This window comes from Colias eurytheme, chromosome 15 (genome assembly GCF_061535395.1).
Source record: "Colias eurytheme isolate Ceu_HAF_F1 chromosome 15, ilColEury1 Martin Lab GWU primary, whole genome shotgun sequence".
Taxonomy (NCBI): Eukaryota; Metazoa; Arthropoda; class Insecta; order Lepidoptera; family Pieridae; genus Colias; species Colias eurytheme.
The window spans coordinates 5,749,782-5,777,406 of NC_142994.1; the positions used below are offsets into that span (position 1 = coordinate 5,749,782).

Sequence of the window (27,625 nt, forward strand, 5' to 3'; positions counted from 1 at the left end):
AAAAATAAATATTAACTGAAATTTACCTAGGATTGTATGTAGGTTTTATGCATGTAACAGCTGCCACATAGACCATAATAGTAATTTTTCGACATGACTTTTACGAGTATGTTGTATGTTCAATATCATAACTGTGACACTTGAAATTGGTGCAAGAAAATATGCTACTGCAAAATAACTTTTAAAGCATGGAGTGAATTGGATGTCTACATTCTTTGTATACTTAAAGCACAAAATGTAATATTTAACTTTACCATCCCTCCTTCTTCTTCTGTGTGTAATCTTTAATAAAATAGTTAATCACAAATAACCTGAAATGTTGAACATAACAAAGAAACGAAATACTTAAAAACACATGTAAATATAATATTTTGTGATACAATATTTATGACAATGAGATTTATTTTATTTGGAAATAAACTTGTTAATCTAGAAAAAAACTTTTGTGACACTATGTAATATGTAATTAAAATAATATAATATAATAACTCTATTGATACATAAATGTTACTTCGTTTTATTTATATGCATTGTTAATACACATAATTAATAGATAGTTAGATACACATAATATATTCACTACATAACATGATAGTATACACGTACTGAGCTGTAAAAAAATTACACAATACGAAAATGCATCTTAAATTATGCACATTTTAAACATTTAGTTCAACGAGGTCAACAACTTATTTATTTCTTACTTGGTAAAGCTATGCTAAATATGTTTCCATTACCTTAACAATGATTATTACTCTTAAATTATAAATGCAAACATCGTAAGCTTTTTTGCACCAATTTCAGAGTGCTTGTTGAAATAGAATATAATATTTTAATGACCGTGTGATGTAATGTAAGCAATGGTTGTATTGTACAAGTCGACGAGCTTACTACCGTCTTGCTGTGAAGTAGCCGAGAACATTCAAAAGTTGTGTTTGGTTAGTTACAAGGGTAAGGATCTAACACATAGAGCTTGGGCTAAGGGTAAGGGTTTGGTTAACAGATGAAAGACGCAGACAAAGGGTAAGGAACACATAAAGGGGTAAGTTCATTTGAAGCTAATTTTGCGTGTTCGCTGAATTTTGCTCGATTCAATTTATACGATTTGCGTCATTTGTATATTTTACATAAACCTAACGAATGTGTTTCTAACGTTTTGCGTGAAAGCGTAATGATTTTCCTAAATTTCGTATCGTCTAACAAAAATATACCATAGTATATGTGAGCTATAATAGAAGCACAGTAGACGAGAACAATAAACATTACAAAATACTGTTGTGGTTGCGACAAATACATGAAATAAAACGCCGGCCATTGTGCTTGAAGGCATGATTTACGGACTTAATTTAGGAAGTTTGTCGCAGCCACAAGAAACATTCAAGACAGACATACAGATGTTACATACACATAGAAAATGAAACAAATACAGACAAAGGAGTGAACGAAACATAAAAAGCGTTAGTGCAGCCTTTCGCGTGCCAGTGAGGCAGGCGGCGGGCGCGGGCATCACACATATATGCAGGAGTAGCAACAAAAGGGAACAGGTCAACAGATACAGAACACTGAGGGGCGAGGGTGGGCTGACTGACACTTACCATGGTGTAAAGGAATTCCAGAACTCGCTAGGAGTGGCGGACACACGGCGGCACAGGGACACAGAAAGACAGGACAGATTACTACACAGATACCTACAACCCTCAGTGCAACCCCACCCCGATTTGCAACCGATGCGGTCGATTGCGCTCGTCTACCCCGGTTACCTTGCGTTTTAACACTTGTTTTAAAATGATTAATTAAACGAATTTCGTCACATGTAAAAATTAATGATTCAAACAAGAAGCCCGTTTGCATTAGAACAGCACCACCACTATTATGAAAAAAAAATTCAATCATCCATTGTAATTGGAATCGTCCTTGTAGGTTGCACCAAGATAATGGTTTTTATTCGAACACGAAGTATGAGACATGCTGGATGGTGAATAACCAAACGTCCGTCAAGTGTTATGTTATTCACATCTAAGAAACAAATGCCAGAACGCAATATAACCCTTCCAGACTTTTCAACACAAATAAAATAGTGAAGCGGCTTGTGTTTTAATGCAAACAAACTTTTGAGGCGCTTTTGCATATAAAGCGAGGTGGGTTTACTACTTTATTTTCTCAGTTTTGCTTTGTCTTGTTCGTTATTGTTCGGGATTTGATCGTTTCTATTGTTGTTTTTGTCTTTCAAAGAAGTAAAGTCTTTCGAGTTTACCTTTATTCGACTCTGATCATGAAAGAAACCTATTCCAATTGACAAAAATGTATAAATATATTATTTTCTATGTACCAAATGAAAAAGTAATGAAAATACGACATAATAACGATTTATGATTAATTTAACGTTTTAGGAATCTGTCATGATTGGAGCCTAAAATTAGCCTCATCCAAATTATTGTGTTAATGTACCAAACAGTAAGACAAACAAAACTGTTCGGAAGCTTTTGAGCACTGAATTAATTGTAATTACAAGTATGTTTATCGTATCAATTAGACGCTTTTATTTTTATTAAGACAAACAGGTAGGGTTAGACACACACAAAGGATAAACATTAGACAATACACAACACATCGGATCTGGTGTGAAAACATAACATTAAAATAAAATATCAATTCGAACAAAAAAAAAACAAATAATTTTAAAATCATCCATGCTAGGACAGCCAAAATCTTTATTAAAATAAAATAGGAAAATCAAAATACTTCCACCAGATGAAAAAGAAATATGAATTGAATCACTGTTATAAGTCAAATAAAATAAACACACCAAATCCAGGGAGGGGTTTAGGAAGATGAGTGGGATAAGTGGTAAAGGTGCTATTTCCTACATACATCATGTTAATATGATCGGTAGGTACTATCATTTATGGTTTCTTTTTACACTAAAATATATGATCGTACGATCTACTATTAATATATAGTGCAAGTTTTATAAAGATCCTATACGTAATATATTTTTGTTTGTATTTAACGGCCTACATGTCATTTATACAAATACGGTGTCGAAAATGTTGTTGAGATGCGAACCTACCTTTCTGAATATTCGTCCATATGTGCGTAGCTCTGGACGGAGTTTTCTTCAATGAGGAACTTGACGCGTTGATAAAATGATGCGGTGACTGATGGTGGTTGCTTACGTAGTAGAACTTCGACGGGATCGTTGGAAGCTAAGCACATGATGTGCTCCGAGCATTCCGGTCGACTGCAGCATTCAGAATCCGAGCAGTCCGTCATGCCATCTTCAAAATTGTATTTCCGTCAGATCCATTTGGTCATAATACTATATTAATGAATCACACATGGGGAAATTTAAACAAATGTTACCTTCATCGTTGTCTTCATTATCGCTACAGGTAAGTTCGAGAGCGATGGAGCAGTCGGTTCCTGCCCAACCGTCTGCACAAGAGCAGCGGTAGACGCCATCTTCCAGCAGACATTGTCCGTGACGGGAACATCCGTTGGGACAACCAGCTACACATTAAAATATTTTAATAATGATTTTACTTAATGATGCTTTTTATGGAAAAATCTTGAATATGTATTTTATATTTGTGAACTCTTTTTCTAACAAGAATACTCACGTATCGTGCAATGCCTTCCATTCCATCCCTGAGTACACACGCAAGTCCCGTTTTTACATTGTCCGTGTTCATGACAACGGGTGTCGCAAGGTCTTTGGTCGCACATCGATCCTGTCCAACCGTCATCACAGCGGCACACACCTTCCGCGCAAACGCCGTGTGGGCCGCAGTCCAGGGAACATACCACTGTTGGCAATACGTAGTTAAAATATTTATCTTACTACAATAATATCATTATTTCTCTTGATACTCTTTCAGCCAGTGCTCGGCAGTAAATTACTAAAGTACGTCACTTCAAACTACATACAACTTTGAATGTCTATGAAATTTTTTTAATTAAATTATGCGTCATCATCATCACCAACAGAAGATTAAGTAACTATCAATAAAATTTTTACCTTGCGAACAATCATCGCCCGTGTACAGCGGGTCGCAAACGCATCTTCCCGCATCGAGATCGTACACGCCTCGCTGCGAGCACGCGGGCAGGCAACGTTGTACGCGCGCGTCCCGCTCCGTGCACGCGGCGCCTCGCCAGCCCGCACGGCACACGCAGCGCCCGCGGACGCACGAGCCGTGCCCACCGCAAGTCGGGTCCAGACAATCCTCTATTACATTTATTTATTTAGCACACATCATACATTATGTAAATTGCAACCGATAAAATAACATTTATGAACACAATTTAATATATTTTACTGCATAAAACATTAGTTTTTTTCTGATTGCATGTTGCCAAAATAAATTATAAACATGGAAATAAAACTAAATATGTATATGTACAATACAGCTAACGCCTATTATTAATTGAAGATTGAAACATAATCTTCGTAAATAAAACAAAATATTATATGGTCAATTCTTTTAAGTAGAGACAGGTACAACTTTTCAATATGTTTAATTAACGTAAAGCTCTTACCTTCATCACATTTAACTCCTTTCCATCCAGGTTTACAATGACACTGTCCCGCGACACATTGTCCCCGTCCCGAACAATCGGCTGGCTCACAATCGTGGGCCGGCACGTCGCATTCAGCTCCTTTCCATCCTTCTGAGCAATGACAAATACCGCCCGCGTAACCACCATGACCGGAACAAAGTACGGGACATACGCCTAAAACCATACAATGTTTTTATTTTGTGTTTTTATTACAATAAAATTTTTATGGGATTTTATAATAAGTATACTCACTTTTGGAACAATCGTGTCCTTCGTATCCATCCATACAATCGCATTTTCCTAGATAGCAAGAGCCATGTCCTGAACAGTCGTCTGGGCATGAGTTCGTAACGCCTTCAGCCTCAGATACTATCATTTCTACATTATGTGGTTGAAGTTCATCGTTATATACCGATATAAACCATCTACCCGTGTCCAGATATTGAAGTATACTAACGTTTACTCTCATGTCTGTGGATCTTTTCGTTAACGTATGATTCCATCTTTGGTATGATCTCGATGAGGTAAACAAAGACTCAATATCATTAAAGTTGTGATCAGTTATATCCCGCGATAGAGTGCTTCTTCTACGTCTCAGTCGATGATCTACTCGACCTCCTCGTATAAATTCAACAAAATCGTATTGTGTTACACTCGGTGCTACATTTCGTCTCCCATAAACGGCAAAGTTTGCTCCCCATGGTACTGTAAAATTAAGGCTCACGAAGGCTGGCTGTTTATTTCTAAATTCAGAGCTCCAAAATTGATAGGCAGGTATGGTGGCACTGTGCAGTTGGTCGAAATCTCTAACTTCGAATGCAGGAGACCACGGCGGTGGCGCAGCCTGTTGTGCCTGTTGAGGTATTATCGCTGATTCTATAGCTGCTTCCGCCGTCGTTGACCAACCCAGAGATGATGTAGATATCGATTCTAAAATAAAATTTGAAATGTTTAACTTTTTGTCTATTATAACTCATATCACTTAAACTCAATAAATTGTATAATCATACCATCTGATGGAGAAGATGTTGATAATGCATCTCGGTTGCCGTGAGAATGCGTTACTGCTTTAACATCTTGTACCAGTATACAATTAGAATTGTCTATATTACTTTTAATTGACGATAATGCTGAAACAAAAGTAAACATTCAATAAATGAAGTATTAACTATGTATGTACTATCGTTAAACGTATGCGTACTAGTGCTCCTGATTGCTTCAATCAATCACAAGCAGAGAAATTGATTTCTATTGCGACACATATCTCGTACATGTCGCATTACGAAATCAGGCACAATAAAGAGATGTCGTTTGGGAATGCGACTTTCGAGAGGTGTATGCATGAGTAGAGTAAGTGTCGTGACGTCCCGTCGAGTTTTAATTAACCGAGGCATGGCGCAGCGCATTTCGTGGAACTGTGACAGAACAATTGGATTCGGTACCTCAAACTGAACGTCTATCAAGTACGTAGGTGGGTCAGTTTCGTCTAACTATTTCTTGCTCCTGCCTGCACTATCGATCTATAAAAGCTATCGTGCACCGTGTTACGTAATTTTAATAGGATAATTCTTCATGCTTCAGTTAAGCTTAACCACGTTGGGCTTGAAGGCAGGCACGCTTTTCGATATTTTTTTGTGCTCGTTTAACAAAGCTGAGACGTGAACTTTAAGAATACGCCAGGAGGAGAATAAAATAAATTATTACAAAATAATATAACGTTAAGTAAATTATATTTGTTTTATTACCTTATGTATTCAAATTACATATAATAACGGAATGCATTCATTTAATTCATAATATACACTGTAGTCCCTATAATAACGATTTATTGCATTGCGGATATAGAGAAAACGTGTCACGGCAATTAAGTTATCATCGGTCCTTGACAAGTGCCGATCCATCCCTAGATTTACTTTGAGATAAGATCTCGATGCGTTGACGCCATTTGGCCGCTTGCGCTCCGAATTGGGCAATTTACTTTAACTAGCCGAGGGTCGATAGTTAACGACAATAAGTTTTATCATCTCGACAATCTATGGTTAAATCGGTAATTTATTCATAGTCGGCGAGTTGGAAGTCGTATTGATTTTTAAATCCTCGGCTGCTGTGTTGAGATAAACATTAACATTCTCATTTTTCTAATAAAATAGCCGTTCTAAATAGTGCTATAAACGCAATAAATTTTAAGAGATAAGATTATAATTAAATCTATAATCATTTTTCATTAGATCTTTAAGCTCTTTTGAGGTATTCGCTTTTTTAATAATAATAATTTAAAGATCTATATAAAATTGCAAGCAGTTAATACGTTTTGTTTTAAATAGTGTTTGCTTTTATAAAAAAATAAAAAATAAAAATAAGCATGTCAGTGAAATTAGAAAGAAAACGATTTATATTAATTAATTTCAGTTCAAAATAAACGAATGGTCGTAAACAACAGAAAAGTACGAGCAAACGAGCGTAAATGACGCAATTTCCGCCCACAAAAATGATATATTGCAATGTGGTATGTCGCGACTTTTCGATGATCCCTCGTAAAATCTATAAATTTTCGCCATAGTATGGCAGCACGGAAATCGAGGGAAGACTTTATTGAATACGTCTAAAAGATCACGGAACGATTGTGTGCAGATGGACGATGTTTGCTATCTGTACTATTTTTCGAGTTAATGCAATTTATTGTAATACGATTCAGCATAGATTGCATCGTGCGATGGGGGAATGAAACTCGTTTGATGGAGTCCCGAGGGATAGAAAACGGCGGCCTGTCGCACTGACTTGGTATTAGTCACGTGATAAATCTCCTGTACTTCGTGTGTGTCGTCTCGTTCCTTTATTGTCAACAGAATGTACGGACGTCTCTTTCTTCCTTAAATAATATGATCTGCGTTCACCGAGGGTGAAGCTTTGTTTGCCGCGTATCGTATGATGCGCGAACAACAATTGATAGATCTGATTTCTTTTGATCGTATTGAGACTTATGTTTAAAAATATAATATTCCTGATATATTATAATATCGTATGAAAGTATATCGTTTGAAGATATAGGAAAGCGTGATCGTATGCGGTATGAAAAATATTTTTTTAGAAGGTTAATATTCGGTCCTCTTTTAAAAAAATAACAATTAAAACCATATTTCTAAAAGAAAACAACTTATTGCTACGATTTTTTTAGAGTTATTTTGCAGTATGATAAGGAGAAATATCTGCCTTCATGAACTTTTGTTAAAAAGTATTCATTTAAGCTGCCATGTGCGCTGACGTTTTATCAATGGTGTCGCACATTCGTTACAGTTAGTGAGAGCTTTAATAAAACATTTGGGGCCCTTAAATTTTCAATTACATTAAAAAGCTGACGCTACACTTTAGTCCCGTTAAACGTGCCTATACGTAATGAAGGGTGCAACAGATGTTAGACATTTTTTTTCATTACACCAGCAAAACTACTGCGGGCCCAGGATTAATGTCGGATTGAACTATAGAACCACTTTTTATTCGCTACACATCCGGAATTAAAGGCGTGTTCGACAAACATTTTATTGTATTCCAGATACAAATTATATTTTATAAATTTTTATCCATTCAATTTCCTAATTTAGGTTGACCCGTAGAAACATTGAGGGATCGTTTTTTATTTATTTATTGGTTTACATAATCGCTTTTAAATTAAATCAAAAAATTCTCGGATGTTCATTCTTTAAATAATCCAATTAGAAATTCGCTTCACAGACGGAGCTTTGCTAGAGGAAAGTATTGATTCTAAAGTATGCAGGCGTCGTATATAATGGCCAAAGTTTCTATTACAGCAGGTAATTATCCCAGTAAAACTGATTTGTAACGTTACCGCAATGTAAGTTTTGCTTCTGATAAACGTTTCATAGAGTTTTACGAACTTAGAAGAGAGGACATTACTTTTCGGAATAATCCTGAACTAAGAAGATTGGAAGGTTTATTGTAACTGCTTCGTAACATATTCAAATAATTGGTTTGGACGGGCATATTTCACCATCACGATATCTTTTCAGATTACGGTTTATCTGAATAAAATCTTAATGCGGTGATTCGAACGTGTATAAGTCATTCAATTAGAAAAACGTGTATCGTTTTGAGAAGTTACCGCGATCAGTATGCAACGTATCACGTACTTAAGGCTTATCTACTATCCCTTATAATTTAATGGGAATCTAAATGAAGTGAGATCCGATACGATAAGATCCGTCGACTTGAAATATTTAGTATTGATCCGGTTCATTACATTGCTTTGAGAATGAAGGAAAATGTAATCTTTTTCTATTTTAACTTATAAATTCACTAAAAGTTATAAAACAGGTGAAAGTAAGTATCATTTATTATAAAATATTATATTATATCAGGGTTTATAACTTCATATTGCAATGTGACATAGTTATAGATACTATATTTGTCCGTATTTATGCAAAATGGAACCACTCGACAAATTTCGTTTTTTACTTTTATTGAAGAATACTCATTCAAATGTGGTCTAAATTCTTATACAAACAAGAACCACATGATTTTTACGTTGGAAACAAGGTATACTAAAAGCAGAAAGGAACCACCAGCAACAACGAATAATACCATATTAAGCAAAACCGAACCACAGCACCACGGGACTGCTTTGTTCAAACAAATAAACGATATTACTATCATGTCATTTTATACAAAACAGATCCACACCTACTTGGTACCATTATACATTACACATATTTGTATTAATAACAATTATTTTTAATACACAAAATGGAACCAGGTTTCTGTGGTATGGTTATGCGTAAAATAAATACATAATTTAATTGTAATTTTTTATTGCAAAATAAAACCACAAGCATTCGGTTCTATTATGCATAAATAAATATTGTAAAACATTCTGAAACCCATCATCGCTATATGGAACCAAATGCCTTGACTTGTTACAATGCTTCTCATCTTTAAACAACGTATTTCATTACTTAAGTGCAAAAATCTTATTAGAGATAGAACATCTGTCAATATAGGTGACATTCAGCGAAGTAGTTCGAATACGTGACGGTGTTTTTTTCCTCCGCGAAGTAAGTTCTATTGTTTTTGTTAATTACCTTTAAAATTAAATGTGAAAATGTTTAGTAATAAATAAATAAGCAAGCAATTGGTAAGAAAAGCATTGGAGACGAACACCGAAGATAATAATGAAGATACAACGGGTAAGTAGTTTTATTTAATGCATTTAAGTACTTATTGAATCTGAGATGCAGGTACGCTTTATCCACTTTTGATTCATTCCCGATTGTGGTGTGATTTTAAGAAGATAGTTCATTAAGTAAGTACAAGAGGAATCCTCTGTGGATTTACGTATTTTAACGACAATGTCGTTGTTCACGAAGGCGCGGCGAGTCGAATTAAGAGATCATTTTGTTACGATTCATCTGTCATTGTGAGATGAAACTACTAAAGTCTAAACCCTGTTTTAAAAATAACTGTCGATGATCTAGGTACCTACCTACTATTTTGGTAAAATACGTTTAGATTCAGATTCAGTACAGTACATTCAGCCACATCATTCAGCGCATATAATTATTTGTTTGATTTTAAAACTCGCGCGGCTACTGTTTTGACCGGAACAAGGCCCTAGCCTGCGAAATTCAAAATTTTAACAAGTTTATTTAATTTTTAGGGTTCCGTACCCAAAGGGTAAAACGAGACCCTATTACTAAGACTCCGCTGTCCGTCTGTCTATCCCTCTGTCTCATGAACCGTGACAATTAGATAGTCGAAATTTCATATGATGTATTTCTGATGCCGCTGTAACAACAAATAATTTGGAAAATCCAAAAGTGCACGCCTCATAATTTTTTTTAATAAATATTTATTAATTATTATTTTTGTTTATTTAATAACAATTAAACCACATCGAATCAGACCCTGAAAAATGAAAGGGTTCTATTCCTGAGCATACTCAAGCGTAAGAGAAAAAAAAAGACTCGATTAGTAAAGTATTTCGGTCGCTATCGTGTTAACAAGAAAAAGGATCCGCACATACAGACACACGGACGTCCAAGACAGAACTTTTTTAAACAGTTTTTTAACTAGTTTAAATAACAAAAATGACATCAAAAATATCATGAACGTTAAAAATAGTGTTTTTTCTTAATATGTGTGTGTATGTATTATCTTACAAGTGCAATGTATGATACATAAAGACATTTTAAGTTTGAAAAATCAGATGTTTTGCGCGAAGTGACAGTAGTACCCACCTCAACGCTTCGCTTATGAGGCGTGCAATACTAAAAAACAGAATAAAAAAAGACGTGTGGCACTCGGGGACTGCCACGGTAAAGCTATTGCATAGTATGCCTTCAAGCCACACCCCCGAGCCCGTCGGAGTGGAGAGCGTGAGGTTTTTTCGTAACGGAATTTCTCGATTCGGTCCCCACGCTCAAGGCCCGCGATAGAAGCTATGCAATAGCTTAATAAATATTTAAGAAGCTCCCATACAATAAGCCGTGATTTTTTTGGCGTTTTTATAGATAATGGTACGGAACTCTTCGTTGCGCGAGTCCGACTCGCACTTAGCCAGTTTTTTGTACATGGCGCATGTACATACAACATACTTAGTCATCTAGCAGGGACACGGCTTTATAAGAACTAATAATATTTTGCTGTCGCCATATACCTACCTACGTATAAAATCCACGCGGCTTTATTGTTTTGATTTAAAGCTTTTTTCTTTTTATTACAGAAGATAACGAAGAACCTTATACGTCGCTGCCTCTGGAGAAGCTTTCTTCACCTTCTAGCGATATTCAGTCCATATTACATCTCATTCCACAAGATGCACAGTTTTTATAACGGTCTCATTAGTGATGATGCAATAGAAGACCACAAAGATGGACTAGACACGGTGGATTTCGAAATCCAATTTGATGATAACGTCGAATAAACGTCCTATATAAGTATTATTTTATATATTTTTTTAATTAAAGCTTTAATTACGATATTATAAATACATAGTTTCATTTATATCATTAAATCCCTGGGATGTGGTTCCTTTTTGTATAAGAGAAAACCTATCAATTGATAAATGTTAAAAGGAACCACATGCACATTTTCTTAATTATCTAGAAAGTTTAAGAATATTCAGAGCAAATTTATATACACATACTTAAATAAGTAATTTATCAATGAATTTAAATAAAATAAATTTTAATTTTACTTCACCTGACAGAGCTGCAAATGTTTTTATAAATCCTTCGATATCTCAGAAGTGCGTTTTTGCTGGGTGGTTCCTTTTTGCTTAAATACGGACATTTATACAAAAGATTAAAATTTTTGTAACTACATCCAAAAAATGCCTGTAAAACCATTAAATATATTTCACAAATCAAATTTGATTTCCCAGTGACTGGCTCTACATTTTTCGGTGCAATGTACCAATAAAAGAAAACTCTGATAAACTTTGTTATTTGTTATAAAACAGTAGCAGTGAATGATAACATTTACAAAATATGTAGTTTCGTACATAATATGGGAATCGCGTGATGTAGCTATGAAACATCTTGACAACCTCTTTACCATAATATGAAGCACCTTGTTTTAATATTTCTATATCAATTTGCTCAGTTTTATATTCATATAGAAACAATTTATAACTTTTCAGTTATGCTCTAAACTCTAAAGGAAAGTAAAAATACGAAACGTAGAAAACTTATAACTATCATCATTTAATATTTTAAAACTGGTGTCATTCACGAGTTTTTGTAAAAGCTTCCTCAGATTCCGTCCGTATGTAGGTCAGAGGTAGTTATCACTCCAAGTGTATTCGGTATCTTTTGATGCTATTTTTGCGATCTCTTAAATGTGTCTGCGGTTAGATTTTTATCGCAACGAGCGCGTGTGCGGTCGATTGAAGAATGCTCCAAAATAACTGAATGAAAACGACTTTGTCACAGCCACTCCTCACGTTTAATTTCATTCTCCCGAATGACGCACCCAGTGACAAATTAGAATTTATACGCTTATATTTTAACGACCCATATATTATTGTTTTCGTATTGATTTATTATATTACAGGAATCATGCTTTATGTCAACATATCTCAGTTATTATGATCCATATATTTAAGTTAGAAACGTGTAACTTAATATAATAATAACCAACTAGTGGAGAAGAATACCTACTTAAACCTACAAATAATGTGTGTATTTGTTTAATCTTCCAGGTATTTTTAAGTCTGGGGACTAAATATATAAATTTATTGCCGAAACAATATTTTATGAAAATTGCACTCTACTATATCGGTTTACTCGTCGGTTTTAGAGTTTCGTACTTCAGGAGGAAAAAACGGAGCAAAATAAATCATATGATTAATAATTAAAATTGTTAAGAAGAATGTTCCAAAACATTATCTCATTAGTTATGTAATATTTTATCCTTCATATCTTATCAAATTACATATAAAAGCGAAAAGCGAAATGATTCCTGAATGCCTGTGATGTGACATGACAAATTTTGTTTTTAATTTATGAAGAGTAGGACCGGCAAGATTGCGATTGGCTGATATATTCGTAGTAAAATTATAAGGGACGTGGCTGTGTAAGATAATTTATAACCTCGCTAACACAGAAGCGAGTACTCGAGGCACGCATCGCGTTGCCGCAGGTTAGAGGCATCATTTATATTTTTTCTGATGTTTACTTTTTACGATGTTTGTGAATGTTCTTTCGAGATCTAAACAAAGAGATAGAATAATGTTCACGTCTGTTTTCATTGCAACATCGATATTTGATCAACTCATTTGCATACGGAAGAAGCTAGTTCAATATTTATTTTATCTGGGGATAAGTTCTTTTATATTCGTTTATGCATTAAAATCACACGTCTATAAAATGTAAGAATTGTGTCACGATATTTATAAAATTGTGCCTTATCTAAGTTTCGGTTAATAAACCTCAATGCACTACACTCACAATAAAAATGAAGAACATATTATAAACGGGAATTTCGAAATTATTTTCGACAGCGTTAAGCTACTATCCAGTTTAGAAATTGTGGCCCGAGGGAAGGGACTTAATAATATGAAGATAACTTGCAATACTTTAGGATTTTCTAATCAGGAAACATTAAGTTTACCCCCAGTAGAGAAAATCTTCGCTGCGGGCAATACTCGGCAACAAATGAGAAACCCACATTAGGATTTATAGACGGGGAAATTAAAAATTGTTTCATACGAAGAACTGGGATCGGGGATGTGATTTATATTAGAATTTGTTATTTATTCTTTTTAATTTTTCTGCAATTAAATGACATATGTGGAACATGTTGCTCATATAAATGGCAATAATAAAAAATCACACAAGTTAGATGATTTAATCTTGTATTCATTATCCTTATAGCATTTTGTAATTGTTACTTTCTGAATTATGTAACAGCAAGAGATAATGATGAGACATCCATTCAAAAATTTCACAAAAGCTCCAATAATTAAAATAACTAATTTTATAGGCTTACTTTCTACACGAGTATCACCTGTTTTCTTAATTCGTACAGCAGTTTCGTTCGAAACTGTAGGTATAACAAACACACCGTGTTGAAAAAAAAAAAAGAAATCCCCTGATTTGTTTATAAAAGCTCATGAAGGCTTAATTCAGCTGATTTTAGATGCACATCAGCGGGCTAATGGATTGAGAAATGTTTATATTGGAAACAATCTAATCTGCATACCAAACGAGTAAATAAAAATGCTAGCTTAACGAACGCACCGACGCCCCGCCGTGATTAACTAAACAATGATATATTTTAACGTTAGAGTTTTGTTTCAACGATCGTTAGTCATAAATTTCAAAGAGCTCCGCTGTTTATCGATACTCATTTTTATTATGTAGAAGGAGTAAACGCCTTATTTATTTATAGATTTAAAGAAAAGACTTTTTGCTAATTTGATAACGTGAAAAATGTGCAGTGTAATTTGGCCTGTCTTATAAAACTATGTTAAATTTTAATAATGTGCACTTGCACGTTTTGACGCGCTTACACACTAAAAATAACTTACCTATAAAGTATGCTAGCATAGCTGCGAGTATCACGCAAAGACATATCATAGCTATGGCTAGGCATTTCCACGTGCACCTATGCTGACATCGTTTGTCTATGTGAAACCGGGAAGGCGAATATACCGGCACCGGGCTGGGCTGGCTGGCTCGCAGCGGGAACACCGGCATCACCAGCGGCTGGTTGGCGAGTTGGCAGTGGCCGCCCAGCGTGCCTCCACCCATGCCACTCGACATACCCGTCCCAGTCATCCTGTTGAAATAAAAAACATTGAATATTGTTGTTTTCCTTATAAAAGTATACTGTAGTCTCCTGTTCCCGCAAAATAAGTGCTTTTATTATTTTCTTTTCATAATTTCGCATCAACTCGTTTTATCGCCCTCGTTATAATAAATTACGACTGAAACAGACGATTTCAAAATTGTATTTAATGACACATTTTTATTACTGTTCTAAAACCATTATCTCTATGCATCTATCTCTTTATAAAATATGTTAACAAGTTTCAATATCTGATTTCTAGATACTCGTAACAAATCATTTGTAAGAAAACAAAACCCAACGAATTAATCTATTCCTTATTATTATCTATAAGAAATCTTGTGGAATTCGATATGGATTGAAAATAACTTGCCGAACAACAGTTGCTTAAATAATCGGTGTCCCGCAACATATGGTCGTCGTTTTTTATAACAATCAAAACGTATCATTATCCGAGATTATAACAAAAAAAGATGATCGGAGCATTTAAGCAGGTTGGACAAGAAACCATTAATCAATTATACGAAATTCTCTGTCACTACTTGTAAAGGTTGAAATTTATACCATATGGCGTCAGGCGTTACGTCCGCCACCTGACGCTTGTATAATTATTTCGCTTTAAACAAAAGAATTAGTTCTTATTAAGTTCATATGTTCATATCATTATAAATAATGAGGTGTATCTTTCAAGGCTTGTTTAGCAGTTTTCAGTAAATTACACAAGTTGAAAGAAAGGTGTCGTTTATTTCATGGAATTAGCTTATTCAATAATAATTAATTAGTTAAGCAATAAAATATCCTGGTACAATGCGATGTCGTAATTTTAAATTATTATAATTATAAATGAAACTGATTTCTTCATAAAATTATAATTAAGTGCATAAGATGAGAAAAAACTACGACATAAAAATATAACTAAAAAATCTTGTACATTATTACATCGGCCATTTGTAACAGTACTCCAAATTGATTTTTATATCGTCTCTACACATTATCTTTTTATAGTTTGAATCTCGTGGAGCCATTACTGGTCAGTGCACATCATTTCCGCGCAATATCGAAATGGCCAGAACGATAATTTGGTTTTTATTTATTATGATTGAGTTTAGAAATAAAATTTAAGACGTGGTTTAATATTTCGTTGAAAAATATAACGTGACTTAATCGTGAGTTAATATTATGTTGTGAAACCTGACAGCAAAGACAATAGATGAGGTTGACGACAGTAGCTATTGTCGGATCAAAGTATTTAAAGGCGCAGACAGGAAAGTGTAGCAAGATTTTGACAGCACTTCACGAAAGGAACTCTCCTAATGAAGCGGTAAATAATGAGGAGAGGTGTTACGTTGCACGAGAAGCTGCTTTAATTAACGCGAGAGACCTCATTTTATGCACACGAGTCCACATTTTAATTAAACAAATCAAAAACAAAACAATTGTGAGCACAGCACAACGGTAAACGCCGTTTTTATGACGGCGAAAGAATTCAAGAAAAATATTGATCGTAGGATAGTAAAACAACGCGATGCATCGCCATTTTCACAGCAGGTAGTTGTAGGAACTCGTTAGACATCCGTGGCGCGTCGTGGTCACATAGTTTTTATCGTTGTAATCGCGCGTGCAGCGGTCAATTCTAGCTGCGGAGCGGTTCGACCGACCTCTAACTCGGAAACCAGATGAAACAAAAAGAGTAAAATGCAGGCACGGGCCGTGAGAACGCGTCTCCTTCGGTGCGGCCACTCCAACCATTTATCTTGTACGGTCGTGCGAGAATGGACCGGACAGCGATGTGCTTTTATTGCATTGAATTCTTAAATATAGGTTTGCGGAGGTGAGCCGCTATGTTCTTAGACCTAAAATTATTGGGTCAAACCGGTTTGTAGACGTTTAGGTATCATTGAAAATCATTCTATTACCTACTATTGAAACGTAAATAACAATATTGGTACGAATTGAATGTATACGTAATTATAGGTATCATTTATATATACAGGATAAACGCGTTTACAAATAAATTAAAATTGAAGTACGAAATCTTTTCATTTTGAAACAATGAAATGGAAGGGTTGGCATCATCTGTGGGTGTAATTAATGGTATATTCAATATCGGTAAGTTAATTGCATCAGACGTACATGAATTGAATGAATACATTCATAATAGTGAATTGTCAGACGAAAGATTCAACAACGATTCGACGATGATTGCAGTATTTGATTGTTGCCTGTATTCATTGTTCAGTGCAAATATGTATTATCTGAATAAACACATAATTACTTGTATGAGTCAAAAGATTTATAAAACCATTCTAAATAAAATTTTAGTATGATATCTAAATTAAATTGAACACCTACAAACGCTATAAAAATCCGCTATAAGTTAAACTTGTTAATAAAAATTCCACAAGCTTCAAAGACTTTAATTTAATTTTCGGAAACTCTTAAGAAACCTACAAGAGCACGTAATAATGAATGTTATAATAAAAAGTTTGAGAACGAATTCATAAAATAGTACCGAAGTAAATCGATTGATTTGAATTTGTAAGTGTGGCTTGGAGACTCGTCCCTACCGACCCTCGCCTGCAAGTCACGGGTGTAAATTTAAGAAAGCCCCTCAATTTAAAACGAAATGTGTAACAATGGAGGTACCGCGCTCTGCCAATTTCCGCCCTCTACAATCGCGTTTATTACCAAGACATGAAATAAAATTGCCGCCAATATTGCGTTATAAATTCGGTTTTCGATTTAAAGTGTTTAAATATCTACGTCAAACATTAAAATAGATACTTTATAGACGGAATAAGTAATTACAGTATGAAATCCATTGAGTTACTATGTACTAGAAATCATAGAATTTTCGTTATTTAGTGATTACCGTTATACTCATTAATTAAATTATTGAATGACATAATCTCTAATCTAATAAGTAATTTATCTGAGACTTTCGGCATGTGTTCGGAAGGTACCGTTCCATCTCGATCACACCCATTCGATTAATTATGAATCATCTAAACGATTCCTTAATTGGAAACGATAATTGGTATTGCATAAGAAACGAAAAGTCTATTATTAAATAAATATGATATTTAAATAAATTTAGTAATAAACGAAACTATATTAATTGCCGTTAATGCAAGTGGCGTGCGCTCCCGTAGTCTTGTAGGACATCAGTAATGTCCGTCAATAAATTTGCATTTCGTACAATCCAGCATACGTCGAGATTTACATATGGCTGAAATCGTTGAACTCGCTACTATTAATAATAACTCTCATAGCGTGCTGTTTGTTTTACTCGCCTCAGGGTACGGTTAGGTAATGTTGAAGTTGATTCATGAATGGAAGAGTGTGGCCCGCTGCCGAGTGTCGGTGCCTAGCGAGAGTTCTGTATTCGCGAACGTGAATATATTTAGCAAATATAATTTTCTTGGAAATACATCAAGCGACGGAAGCTTTAATAAATAATTACCTAACCCAGCTCCGCATATTCACAAGGCGTATTTTAAGTGGTTCCGTAAAATTCCTACTTTAGTCTACAAGTAGACATCCACATATTTATTGCATGTAAATGTTTATGTGGTAGCTTATGTAAATTCATGTAGCTACTACAATTTGTTGTATGATGTATATTTTCACTATAAATATGCTAAAATGGTTATATTTAATTCTAATTATTAAAGAATGTAATCACGTTATAGTTTATAACCTGAATACTTTCATAAAGCGTTGGTAACTTAAAATTATAGTAATATCGGTTGTTTCGAACTCGCAAATTTTAATTAAACCTCTCCAGCGGCAGTTTTGAGTTTATCAATGGATCTACGGCCGTGCAATCGCATCAAACTAGTCTACTGCGTTCCAAGCGCTTCGGGCAGTATTATCGCGAGAATGAATGGAAGCGATACCGGCGATACTGAATAAACGGCCAATTACCGGTCTCATACCGCTCGCACCGCTCGTACTGCGGGGACCCGCACGTAAATAATCGTGCTCACGCGCAGAAACTCGATAGTGATAAACAATTTTCCATTAGTCCTGGCGCGGGCGAGGCGAGCCGCACGAGGGGCGGGCGCACACTTCCAATTTCCATACATACCCGCAACCCGTATGCGATAGCGATAACCTTTTATTACGAACTTGTCGTTTGAAGATATTATTATGGTAATGGCGAAGGAATGCAAATGCAGCACGGCAATAGATTCTGCAAGAATAGCGTGCTAGGAGAAAGAGATTTGATTTAAATTACAGAATATGATTTAAGGCACTATCCTTTTAAATTTAAATTCCCAATTTAAAAATGTACTTTTACAATAGAAAAGCGATCACGAGACGGTAACAATGTCTCATTGTTAAATACGATAAAAAGTATAAAGGAGCGATCCTTGAGGGGAATGCGTATTTTTATAGATAACTATCAGCGAGCCACGATTCAGTGCGAAACGCAAGTCTTAACTAAACGTCCTGCTATTGTTCAGCGAAACGGAAAAACGGTTTCGCAGGCGAAACCCCCGACGGTCGTATTTTATCCAGAGTTCAATATTATTTCGACAACGGCACAAAGAAAAGGAAAGCCCGTGCCGCGCACCGCCGCAGGCGTGGCTGTCCTACTACAATATTGTCCTCCCTACTGCTTCCAGTTACACTGTAAATATTTTTGGTGGCTGCCTGATTGAAAAATGTTATCACATTCCAACCCTACCCCTTCTTCTAATGGATCGTGTTCGCTCTCGTGTGTACAGGCGATACCATTACTATTAAATACAAATATACTTTTTTCTTTTGCTTCCATCAACTAATGTAATAGAAACTTTTATGTACCATTAAGTTCAGAAAAATGTTTCATGCATTTTACTAATGTCATAGGCATAATAAACTATATTATATAGGTGATACATATATTAACTTCTAAAGTAGCTCCTTATCATCGAACCCTGTTGGAAACAAAAATTTATAACCCATGCTGTATAATGAATTTGACATTCAAATGAAAGCTGTATTTTAAAATAGTCATAAAGTAAAAGTCAAAAGAGCAATAAATATCACGAAAAAGAATTATGTGTTGACAATATTCACGATGAATACACAAGGTTATAATTTTCCGTTTTAAATACTTTATGAAGTAAATTGTTTGCTCTGTATAGCTTGAAATGAATTTTCTATTCAGAAACAGTGGAAGTGGGTAGAAAAATACGTTCCATTTGCAATGGTTAAGAGTACATTCGTTGAACAATTGGCGCCACGAGGGAAGGGGCGCGAGTTAACCGTTGCACTACATTGCGCCTGTCCCTAGCGCGATTCCTTTTTACGATTATACTTGTAGGTATATCGAAAAATTCTCTCATCTCCATTTTTGGCCCATATCCGATTCATGAACCATGAAATTTATTAAAGGACAATTCCATGAGTAATATTTTATCAATTAAATACGGTCGGTTTCGATTTCGGAATTACGCCGTCCCATTTGAACAACCCGCAATTTATTACACACTATAATTTTATAAATCAAAATGTCACAGTGATGTGTTTAATGGTTATTATAACATTTATTACATTGTTCTTTATTATGTTAGGTATTAAAACGTTTTGAACCAACCGTTAAAATTGTTAACCGTTCATTGCTATTAACAAAGAGTGAATTATGTATAAGCTCTCTAATAAAGTCTCGACTGGAAAGCTGTGTAAATATTAATTAAATTGAGTACCGGGTCACGTTTAAAACAAATCGATTATTCGAAGCGCTGTTATTGTGCAGTCGTTAGTTTCAAGTGGAGGGCGAATCGACCAGTAAAACTTAACTTGCACGGAGCTTCGCTTTACGGTTGACCGAAGCAAATAAATGATAAGGGTATCGGGTCATTGGTTTCCTTCCTCAGCACTTAAATTGCTAACCTTACTTGTCTTAGTGAACTATTAAACATTTACACGTTCAGCGACGCTTTTAGTTTTATATGTAGAAAAGAGGTCGTTTTGGTTTGTAGCTTTATCAGTTAAAGCAATTTTGATAATTTCCTATTACTTAGAAGAAAAATAAAGTATTATTATAGCAGCATAAATTATTTCTCTTGGAACAGATGAGGAAAGTGTGACACACGCCCTAGACCTAGAGCATTAACCCTGCCAAATCAAAACAGATGAAGGCATCTCGAGACTCGAGTGTTCCAAGTGTTATTGGTGTCTCTAATTACGTTTATAGTTCGGGTAGAGTTATGGTAATGTTCGGCAACCTCTGTAGATATCGGCCTCCGCCGCTGTCGTGTCTCTGATACTTACGACTCGGTATTTAGGGTCTGTAGGGCGAGCCATTCGTTAGTTACGCCCGGTGACGTGTACCTTGGACAAGATCAAAACTATTATTAGAAAGATTTCATCGTCAGCTTATTTCTTGTAAGGTACTTGTCTTAAAAGCTTTTTTGTCTCACACGTTTTAAGGTGCGATGTGAACTCGTTAAACATTCGTTTTATTGCTGACCTAGTGAAAGTGGACACGAAAATTCTTTCTCCTTTTTAGTTTATGTGCTACGCGGTCCTCCGCCGTAAATTAAACGAAAAAGACATTCTTGTGGTAACGTAAAAAAGTCGACGTCTTTCCTTAACTTCACGTTGCGGTAAAATGCATGAATTTCCGGACGCAAACAAAGGCACTAGACACGCGAAGCTTGCAGTACCGCGAAGTCCTAAAGGGTAAAAGGAACGGCGTTTCGTTATAAAAAATGAGTTAGGGGCAGCTTTGTTTGTGCATGGTGCGAGTTAAGTGTTTAGATAAGTGGAGCCGAGAGCAGAGCGGCTTGCACTACACGTTTGTTATCTCTTGGGGAGTCTGAGCTTGGACAAATGGAGGCATCCTGTGTGGTCCGCTGTTTAGCCAACTCGCACTAAAAATGTGCGTTTCAATATAAATGTGAACGTTGCTTATTGTTATGACTTATGTACTGTCTGATAATAGATATCCAATATTATTTAATTAATTATTTAATCAGCTGTTAATAAGAATGCACAATGTACATCATTCATAAAGGAGGTGGATATAAATACACGTTCGTTTATTTATTGCTTTGGGAACAAGACACGGTACAAACTTCCGAAATATAAATATTCAAATAAGGACTTAAATAAATCCAGACGAGGATATGTCGACATTACATATTACTGCGGTCATGGCGTCCGCCTATTCATTACAGATATTTATAGGTGGCAGTGTCAAGCGTGGCTTGTATTTATTCGGATGGTACGACAGTTTGTTTATTTTAAAAGGGTTAAAGCTAAAATGGCCCGGCCCGATAAGCGTCTCGATCCGACGCAACTGAAATATAAACGTACTGCGACTGATTCCACTGATACTGCCTTGTCAGTGCCATTGATCCAACATGGGCTTGACGTGACGAAATATTGCTGGCTAAAATTAGAAATTTATTAATACTTAAGAACGCGTCGTGTTATCTTGCGTGTTTTATGAAATATTGATTGGAAAGACGAATTATTTACTCATACCAATATAAACGCACATTGTTTGTGCAATAGATTTTACAAAAGTCAATGGGAAAGTCCATGACAATGTTGAATGGCACACAAGCCTAACAATCTATAGAGAGACGACGAACTCAATCAATACTGTAGAGAGACAATAGGCATCTCTTATTCAAAACGGAAACTATTACAGTCGTGTCATTGTATTCAGAGCCTCACCTCACCGAGTAAATTATTCAAACGAAAAGTGTTTGTTTACTGCTAGAGATAAGTATAAAGAATTGTTGGTGATGGATTTTGTATATGTGTGATATTTTGGGAATGCATGCTGTGGATCGATGTCAACTTGAAAGATTTACGTCTAGCGTTGTGACATCGGAATTGTTGTCGTAATCCTGGATTATCCTTTGTCCCAAACATCATACATGGCTGATTAGATTTATGTTATGAGAAATTGTTGAAATTTTAAAAAGATGAACTTAATATGTTAAAGATTATTCCTCGGTAAAATACTTGTTATCTCCAAATCTTTCTAACTTAAAGAGTACTTTTGATAGACGTCCTACTTATAATGGTTCTTGATTTTCTTATAATAAAATCAATAAAAGAAAACGAATGTCTTGTAAAAGTTTATATTTATACTGCTTCAATCAAAACTCTCACAAGTTCTCTTTCAGGAATTTATCATTGACATTTATTAAACGAGAAAGATTCCTAAAGTTAGTATAAACAGATGTCGATTACGTCACAGGACAAATTGGTTCGTTTGAGCGAGTGTGGTTATTATGAGCGACAAGATTCTCCCTAATGAAATGATTGTGTCGATATTGTACATTAAAGTATAAGAAGGTAATTGAATTTCCTGCATCGAGAAGCGGTGAATACAGTTTGAAGTGCACCGCACGTTCATATGTTCTGTTCCCTGCCCCTCTTATATTCCACACTAGGACACTGGTTTGATGGAGCGTTTCCTTTAATTATACCTATTAATATGATACAGCTTAAGGTGCTTCACAATTTCAAGTGCACATTAGACTAAAATTCAAGTATCTCATATCATATTAGAATTGCTTATTTGGTAAAAATAGCCACGAGGTAAGATATATACAAAAATATAGAGATGAAAATATATTAATATTTTTGAGACTAATTATTATATGAGCACCAATAATTACATGTAATTAAAATTCTATTCATACTTTTAACAAGCTTTTAAATTAAAATATGAAATGTCGGACGAAAAGAATAAAAAATAATCGACATTCCTATTATATTTTGAAACTTACGCCGCTTAGTGAGTAATTGGATTTTAATTGACGTCTCCAGAGCCAAGAATATAAGTTGTACAACAGAAGTCTTGTCTAGCTTTTAAGCAAAAAATCTTTTTCTTTAAAATATCTTATAAGCGTATTGCAATCATTTATAAAGTATCAATATAATGATAAATATATCATTCTTACGTGCGAACAGTTTGCCCATCCGGACATAATTACCTGCTTGGGCGAACTTTCGTCCGGATGACCAAATATTCGATATCAAACCTCTTACAATTTTGATCGCGTCTTTGAAGATCAATAAGAAATTTAGCCATGCGTAATCCTCAGTCCGTTACTGATTGCTTAGAAAATTGATTTTCATTGAACAGAATAAATTATATTATTGCCTGATTCGGAATCATTGAAATTTTCTGTGATTTTTTTAAGATGTCTTTGAATAGAAAACTGCATTGCAATGGTAAGCGATAATAGATGAAGACATTTGTACTATAACGCGCGGATGTTAACATATAGGAAATGAGAAACAAGAATGAACAGGGAAGGAGGATATGGAAACGGAGATTAAGACTAAACGTAGCAGTTTATTGCTGAATTATTCAATGCCAATATTAAGTAAGAATTGATGGAAAACGCGAAGATAAATAAATTTCTTTAGCATCTGATGATAATGGTTCTATTTTTGTTTGTGACCCACAAACAGTTTAGTCCGTGCACATAATGTCGAGGTTTCTTGCGGATCGTTAAGCGCGGTGGCTTCAAGGAGGGGCCCCTCGATGCTATCTGTCCACCATTGTTGCGTGCACTTAACCGTCACATGTTCTACGCTTGTGTTCAAACCTTGTTAACACAGTGTAAAGTAAATTACATTTTTCTACGCTGGGAATACGGCGTCAAATAATTCCGTTATCGATTATCACTGTAGCATGTCCAATTGCTGTCGTTAAAGGGTAGATAATAAATAGTTATGCGTTTATTATACTTTGGTCATGAAATAACACGATATTCCGTCTTCATGTATCTCAATTGTAAGAAAAAAAGCTCTGTAGTTTAATTTTCCCATACCTATCTATCTACTTTTTTATTTAATTCATAAAAGCCAATATCCTTTGAACCAACGGCTAGACCTTGTACACAATATTTTAGCAAATTTGTTGTCAACGTGTTATTAGATATTACATACACATAACAGGTGCAGATTATTCATTTTGTCTTTTAATAAACGCGACTTGCCCTGTTCTCGGAGTAAAGCACAGCGCGATTGGCATGTCACAGATGCCACTAACTGCTTTCGAAGTTGCTTAATGCTTACTCTAGCAAACGTGCGCCAAGTGTAAAAATATGATTTATGATTGAGAATAGAAACGCGCATCCGTTGCTCGTCTATCATTAAGGTGATTGCTAAATTGAATACCAATTTCCGTAAACAACTCCAATATTCTCAAAATCATCAATGGTATAGATGCGTTATTATGCATGATTACATATTTGCAATTTGCCTAAAACAGGTAGGTACCTACCTACGTACGTTGAAATAAGAAGTTCAGACAAATTAAGAATCAATGAAAGAAACATAAACATTAGAAGCCAGCAATTTCGTAATCGCATTTACATATTCTAGTATATTTATTTGTAAAGAAGCCCAAGAATTTTATTGCATGTTACCCGGGCGGCCCCAAAGGATATCCCAAATAAGAGTCGCTGAATTAATTTCGTGTAAGGCCTTACTTTAATAATGCTATGTGGTCTTTAGAGAATTGCAGGGTTTCCGCGTCGTGTTTATATAGTCGTGCGATATGAAATGGATGTTTTCTGGCTTCAGGCGGTTTATTATTACTTTGAGGCATCGAGTGGGTAGAACTACAAGGGGACGGTTGGAAGTTGGGGTAGGAAGGTAAACAAGTATCGACAATTGATTCGAACTACTCGATTGAATGAGAAATTTCCTCGTTTCGTTCTATCCTTCCTGTAATTTTTCAAGTATTTCCAATTATGAATAAAACATTTTGAAACGAGAAATGATGCTATTGCTTTTCTCGAACTGCAATTTATTCACTAACAATGCCAAATTACTTTTTTAATCCAAATGTAAAATTTTCGATAGTAATGTCTTTTAGTATAAAGATAATATGTATTATCTATACTAATATTATAAAGAGGAAAGGTTTGTATGTATGTATGGTTTTCACGCATAAACTATTGGACCGATTTCGATGAAATTTGGCACAGATAATCTTTAGACCCAGAGAAAGAACATAGGCTACCTTTTATTGCGAAATATGTACCACGGGCGAAGCAGGGGCGGACCACTAGTATTTCATAAAGCACAATATTAACTGGATAATTTGTTTCACGTCAAGATAAATGCGATCGGTTACATCAAAAGCTTTGTAATTTAAGTATGCGGAGCTAACCTATTGAAAAGAATGCTTTTATGAAACCGCTTTTCAATTTTCTTACTTCAAGAGTATTGTTGCATTATTTATTTCTATTACAAAGTATCTTCTTTCTCGATTCCTGTTATAGGTATAAGGTATTTACATAGAGAAAGTTAATTTGTATGATGACTGTTAGAAGTTTTACTTTTTGATAAAGTCAATTTAGGTAAAAAATATTGTTAAAGAAATTGTTTGATTATTTATCTTTCCAAACATCTAGGTATTGCATGCATTGTTATTTATTTTGTTGATTAGTCCATTAACTGTCAACACTTACCTCGGATCTACGAAGGGTTCCGCGTAGATGTTTCGCACCGGCTGACGTCTTGGCAGGGGTGGAGGCACGGGACTGAAGCCCTCCATCATATCGTCCCGTTCGCTGTATTTCAGCGATTTCATCGTCATTTTGATGACCAAAAGTCCACTACACAACTATAAGACTCGGGAGCCCAACATCACTTTTAATCTTTTATCACTTACATCACGATATCACTATTTGAACGTTCGTCATCATTCTATAATATCACTGGATTGTCTAATTGTTCGAGTTCATCATTATTCGAATTTATTTGGTTATTGTTGTTATGGACTGTTAAAGAAATAGATAAGATTGTGGAGTCGCGTTCGGTGTTTGTTTACTAAATTGTTAGGAGCGCTCGACGACGCATCCATTCACGCTGAAGGACAGCGACTGACTGGGGAGCCCTGCAGCTTAGCCCCGCGCGACCCTCGCTAGCTTTCAAACTTTTTGCGCCCGCGCTGAGGTGCCATAAAAGCTCGTCGAGTTATTAGATAGATGGTCGAACAAAAAATACGGGCCATACGGAATACGGCATATTGCAAGTAATAGACTCGACGCAACGGAATGAATAGTGGCCCGAGCTATACGTTTTCGGCATGACGTGATGCGGTTAAATTTATTTCATAGAACATGCTTTGTGTGAAGTGTGAACAAAAGCACTTTTTGCGTGTGTAATTCTTTTGAGTGTATTTGAAGACGCCGGTATTTTTTGCAAGCTTGAAAAATATAAGATCAGCGGATCAGCTATCTTTATGATAGGAAATACGTAAATGATGTTATTGACGAAGAAGATAATTTTGAATAAAACGCCCAAATTACATTAATTATAAAGTAGGTACATAAAATATAGATTTCCTCAGAAAATACATCATAAATGGTCTATGTCAATAGTGTAACTTGCGAGTGATCATAAAATGGATTGATACATAATTCATAGGCCGACCGTTCGACTGTTGAGTTGATTGTTTTCTAGCGAGAGCATGTATGTATGGTGGGGTGTGTGTAGACAGCATATCACTGGCATGGCAGCGCCCTCGCCGAGGTGGAGTGGCGGCTGGTTGATCTCAGCGCTTTGCATGTCAAACAATTACCCTCATACATTGTTCACGACGAATGCGACGGGCGTGCTCTCGTTACCCTTCACATTATGCTCACTAGGTTATTTGTTTTCAAAGCGCGCCAGCTAAACACACTAACCATTAAAAAATTTCATAACTGATTTATTGAATGTTTGTTAATTTAGCGGCGCTCGCCCTATGTGACCCACAAAATTCACACAAACAGTGACTCCG

General features: G+C 35.4%; 1 protein-coding gene across 1 annotated transcript in view; it reads right to left on the reverse strand.

The window, feature by feature from the left end:
• Ten-a (Teneurin-a transmembrane protein) overlaps positions 1-26,708 on the reverse strand; it is a 39,043-nt gene extending 12,335 nt beyond the window's left edge. Inside the window, exons 1-9 of the mRNA XM_090110539.1 lie at positions 26,310-26,708; positions 14,603-14,853; positions 5,571-5,690; positions 4,813-5,490; positions 4,540-4,734; positions 4,019-4,228; positions 3,621-3,806; positions 3,364-3,510; positions 3,071-3,278 (exon numbers count right to left, since the gene is read on the reverse strand). Of these exons, the coding sequence (XP_089966665.1) occupies positions 3,071-3,278; positions 3,364-3,510; positions 3,621-3,806; positions 4,019-4,228; positions 4,540-4,734; positions 4,813-5,490; positions 5,571-5,690; positions 14,603-14,853; positions 26,310-26,437 (2,123 nt within the window). The 5' untranslated portion in view covers positions 26,438-26,708. The remainder of the gene's footprint in view (positions 1-3,070; positions 3,279-3,363; positions 3,511-3,620; positions 3,807-4,018; positions 4,229-4,539; positions 4,735-4,812; positions 5,491-5,570; positions 5,691-14,602; positions 14,854-26,309) is intronic.
• Between the last annotated feature and the right edge of the window lie 917 nt (positions 26,709-27,625).